The sequence below is a fragment of the Acomys russatus genome, chromosome 18, assembly GCF_903995435.1.
Source record: "Acomys russatus chromosome 18, mAcoRus1.1, whole genome shotgun sequence".
NCBI lineage: Eukaryota > Metazoa > Chordata > Mammalia > Rodentia > Muridae > Acomys > Acomys russatus.
The window spans coordinates 15,177-18,910 of NC_067154.1; the positions used below are offsets into that span (position 1 = coordinate 15,177).

At 47.0% G+C, this 3,734-nt stretch overlaps 1 protein-coding gene across 1 annotated transcript; it reads left to right on the forward strand.

Moving 5' to 3' along the window:
* Positions 1-529: 529 nt before the first annotated feature.
* Positions 530-2,551, forward strand: LOC127201960 (putative uncharacterized protein MSANTD5; the record flags this gene model as incomplete). The annotated part of the gene is given in 2 exon segments (XM_051160571.1): positions 530-838; positions 2,283-2,551. Coding segments are annotated over 2 exon segments (578 nt in total), but the record flags the coding sequence as incomplete, so codon positions are not given.
* Between the last annotated feature and the right edge of the window lie 1,183 nt (positions 2,552-3,734).

Consider the following 3,734-nt stretch of genomic DNA (forward strand, 5'->3'; position numbering starts at 1 on the left):
GCAAGACCCCAGATGACCACAGTTGTGACAGGGTAGACTGGCACTCTGTGGCGCCAGGTCTCTGTCCTCACAGGAGACCCAAAGTTTCAGAAACTGTGAGACCCTCTTTGGGTCAGAGGTGGTCATGAGTCTGTGTAGGCACAGCGTTCCCAGGTAGCACTTGTCCTGTGAGATCTCTTTGTACCCTGAGATGTAGGTGCCTGCTATGAGCAGGATGGCCAGGCTTGGTGACACACCCCTATAATCCCAGGTTTCGGGAGGCAGAGGGAGGTAGATTACTGTGAGTTTGAGGCCAGCCCGGTCTACAAAGTGAGTCCAGGACAGCCAAGCCTACACAGAGAAACCCTGTCTCAAAACAAACAAACAAAAAAGAACAGTGAAGATGCTGAGTCCTGGGCTGGTGGCATAATTACCTGGTGACTGCAGGAGGTCACTTCTGGCTGCTCAGTGTGCAGGAAGAATCCCTAAGAAAAGTTCAGATGAGCTTCTGCATGATGTCACAACACTCATCACATCCCTCTGTCCCTAGCAGGTCCTTCCCGTGACCGATGGCCTGATCCTGAAATCAGGGTCTTCCTGCAGGAGTGGGAAAGAGTTGAGCAGGAAGTTGGCCACCCAGGTGGAAAGATCCACAAGAAGACCAGACTGATTTGCCAGCGCCTCGGTCAGCGGGGCCTGAGGAAGAGATAGACAAGCTGTTTAAACCTGCTGCTCACCAGGCAGAATTTGCTCAAGACTCTCTGTAACGAGAGACCAGGAATCGAACCCTTGTTCTCTCCTTATGCAGAGACCATGTACAGGATCCTGGGCCCCAGGGACCCAAGAAGCCAAGTGCCAGGTGAGTGTCTTCTGTGTAGACTGTTGAGGTCCTGTAGAGAGTGGCATCAGCTGGCCTGTCCTTCATGAGCACAGAGTAGAACACACAGTGGAGGGAAGCCCCTCTCCCACAGGCCTCTATTGCACATAGAGGGAAAGTCTGGCTTCTCTCTGGGTCATATTTCTGTCACCCTAAGGGGATGGAATTTGGACTCCATACATAGTTGACTATGACAAACAGGCCAGGAGGTTACTTAGCCTGATTCAGGGAGAGGTAGGGTGCCATGCTTATGACTGTAAAAGGAACTTTTACACTCCTTGCTCAGCTGTTGTCTGGGAGGCTTACTGCCTCCTGCTGCCTAGGCCTAGTCCTGGAAGCCTGTAGGCTGCAAACAATCCAACACAGGCCTAGAATGTTTTCAGCCTCTGACACTTCTTGCTTAGGCAGCTCACCCTTCCCTGTTTTTTCTGAGCTCTGGCTGGTTCAACTTAGCTGTTCTGCCTCAAATTCTTCTCCCTGCTGACTCAGTAAATCCAGCTTCTTTTCACAGAATTGCTCTGATTAGCCTCAAACTAACTACAAAATCTGCTCTGATCTTCTGGCTTTTTCACATTCTCTGGCTCCTTCAGTCTTCACCTGAGTTCTCTCTCTGCAACCCATGTCTCTATTACTGTTCTAGTAAAACCGCTTCCTGGGATGGAGAGATAGTTAAGAGCACTGCCTGTTCTTCCAAAGTTCCCGGGTTCAATACCCAGGAACCACGTGTTGGGTCAAAACCATCTATAATAGAATCTGGTGCCCTCTTCCTGCAAGCAGACACATATGCAGGCAGAATGCTGTATATAAATAATAAATTAATAAGTCTTACCAAAAACCTGCTTTATAAATACATTAAAAACAAAAGAAAAGAAAAATCTGGGTGTGCTGGCACATGCCTTTAATCCAAGCACTCAAGAGGCAGAAGCAGGGGAATCTCTGAGTTCGAGGCCAGCCTGGTCTACAAAGTGATTCCAGTACAGCCAAGGCTAAACAAAGAAAACCTGTCACAAAATAAAACAAACAACAAAAACAAAAAGCAAACCCCTGCTTCATAAGTAACTTCCCTTTCCTCTCTCTTCTCAGTAGAGTTGGGCTTATCCTCTTCTGTCAAATCTTTTATGATTAGTCACTAGATTGTACAAGGCTTTCAATCATGAGTGCTCCCCTCTAAACTAACTTTACCTTTGTTTGGCATTAAAGGCATGTACCAGCACACCTGGGCCTAAGCTTTTCTTTACCTGATATTTGCTCTATACCCGGCTGGCCTTGAACTCAAGTCTGTTTGCCTCTGTCTCCTGGATTAAAAGAGTGTTGTATTCCAGCCAGATCATACAGACCTAGATCTTTGCATGTGATCTCTTACCAGATCAGCCATGTTGTGAAATAACATTCCTCTACATATGATCTCTGTTTCTTCTCCTCTCAGATCCTCCGTATGATGGGGCTGGTAACCTCCAGTTTCCAATGTACACTCAACATCCCATTGCGGTCCTGCCTCCCGAGTACCAGCCTTGTGGTTACGGCATCCCAGCACCTTCTGAAGAGCCTGAATGGAACCCGCCACCGATGATGTCCACGGAGGACTCACTGGTTCCCAGATGGGATCCTTGGGGCCCCCACTATCCACTGATGGTTCCACCCCTACTTCCTGCCTCTGTCCCTGCAACACCACCCTCCAGCCATGGTCAAATCTGACAACAACCCAGGTCTTCCATGAAGATGTCTATGAAGTAACTCTCTCCTCCTCCTCCTTCTGCTGCTGCTTGTCCTCCTGCTCCTCCTCCTCCTTCCTTATCCTTGTCACTACTGTTGAGGGTCATAAGTCCAGGCTGGCAGGGGATGTGATACTTACTGGTAAGGATATATTCTGAGGGGACCTGACACCTGCCTTCTGCCCTCTGTCTCCTCCAGACTCCAGACACTGTCTTATACTACAAGGGCAGCCTCTGTGCCCACAGACAGCAGCTCAAGGCTGGCTCATTCTCTAGCCCTCTTGTTAGAGAACTCATGGTCAGTGTCTCACAGCCTCATTTCAATGCAATAGAAACTAGTCGGAGCTTGAGATGGATCTGGCAGCTGGAGTGATGTAATGTCAATTAAAAGAATATCAAAGGTAACCTAGATATTTAAGTTTCAGATATTCTATGAGTGTCAAGGGATGTTGCCACCATTTTTTTAAACACTTACTTATGTAACAGTGTTCTGCCTGTACCTAACACCCAAAGGCCAGAAGAGGACACCAGATCTCATTGTAAATGGTTGTGAGCCATCATGTGATTGCTGGGAACTAAACTTAGGACCTTTGGAAGAGCAGTCAGTGCTCTTAACCTCTGAGCCATCTCTCCAGCCTGGAAGCTTCCTTTTTTACCTGACTGCTTTCACTCTTGTTAGCAAGAGCATCTCATGACTGGCATTAGGGCAGCAGTTGTCAGTCTTTGGATCTGTATTTGCTTTGGGGTTAATGACTCTTTCTCAGGGGTCATCTAAGATCATCAGAAATATCACATGTTTACATTATGATTCTTGACAGTAGCAGAATCACAATTATGACATAGGAAGGAAGATAATTTTATGGTTCGGCATTACCACAAGATGAGAAACTGTATTAAATGGTGGCAGGGTTAGGAACCTTGAGAATTGCTGCATTAGAGGCCACTTCTTCAGGATTCTGGAATATACTGAAGACCATGTGAGACATTCAGACTCAGAATAAGCAACTACTGGATTCTTGGACTTCTGTTCATATGCAGTCTGTTGGATTAGTTGCATACTTTATAGAATATATGTATATTCAAAACAACATTGCTGCTGGGTGCAGTGGTACACACATTTAATCCCAGCACTTAGGAGGCAGAGACAGGGAGATGACTGTGAGTTC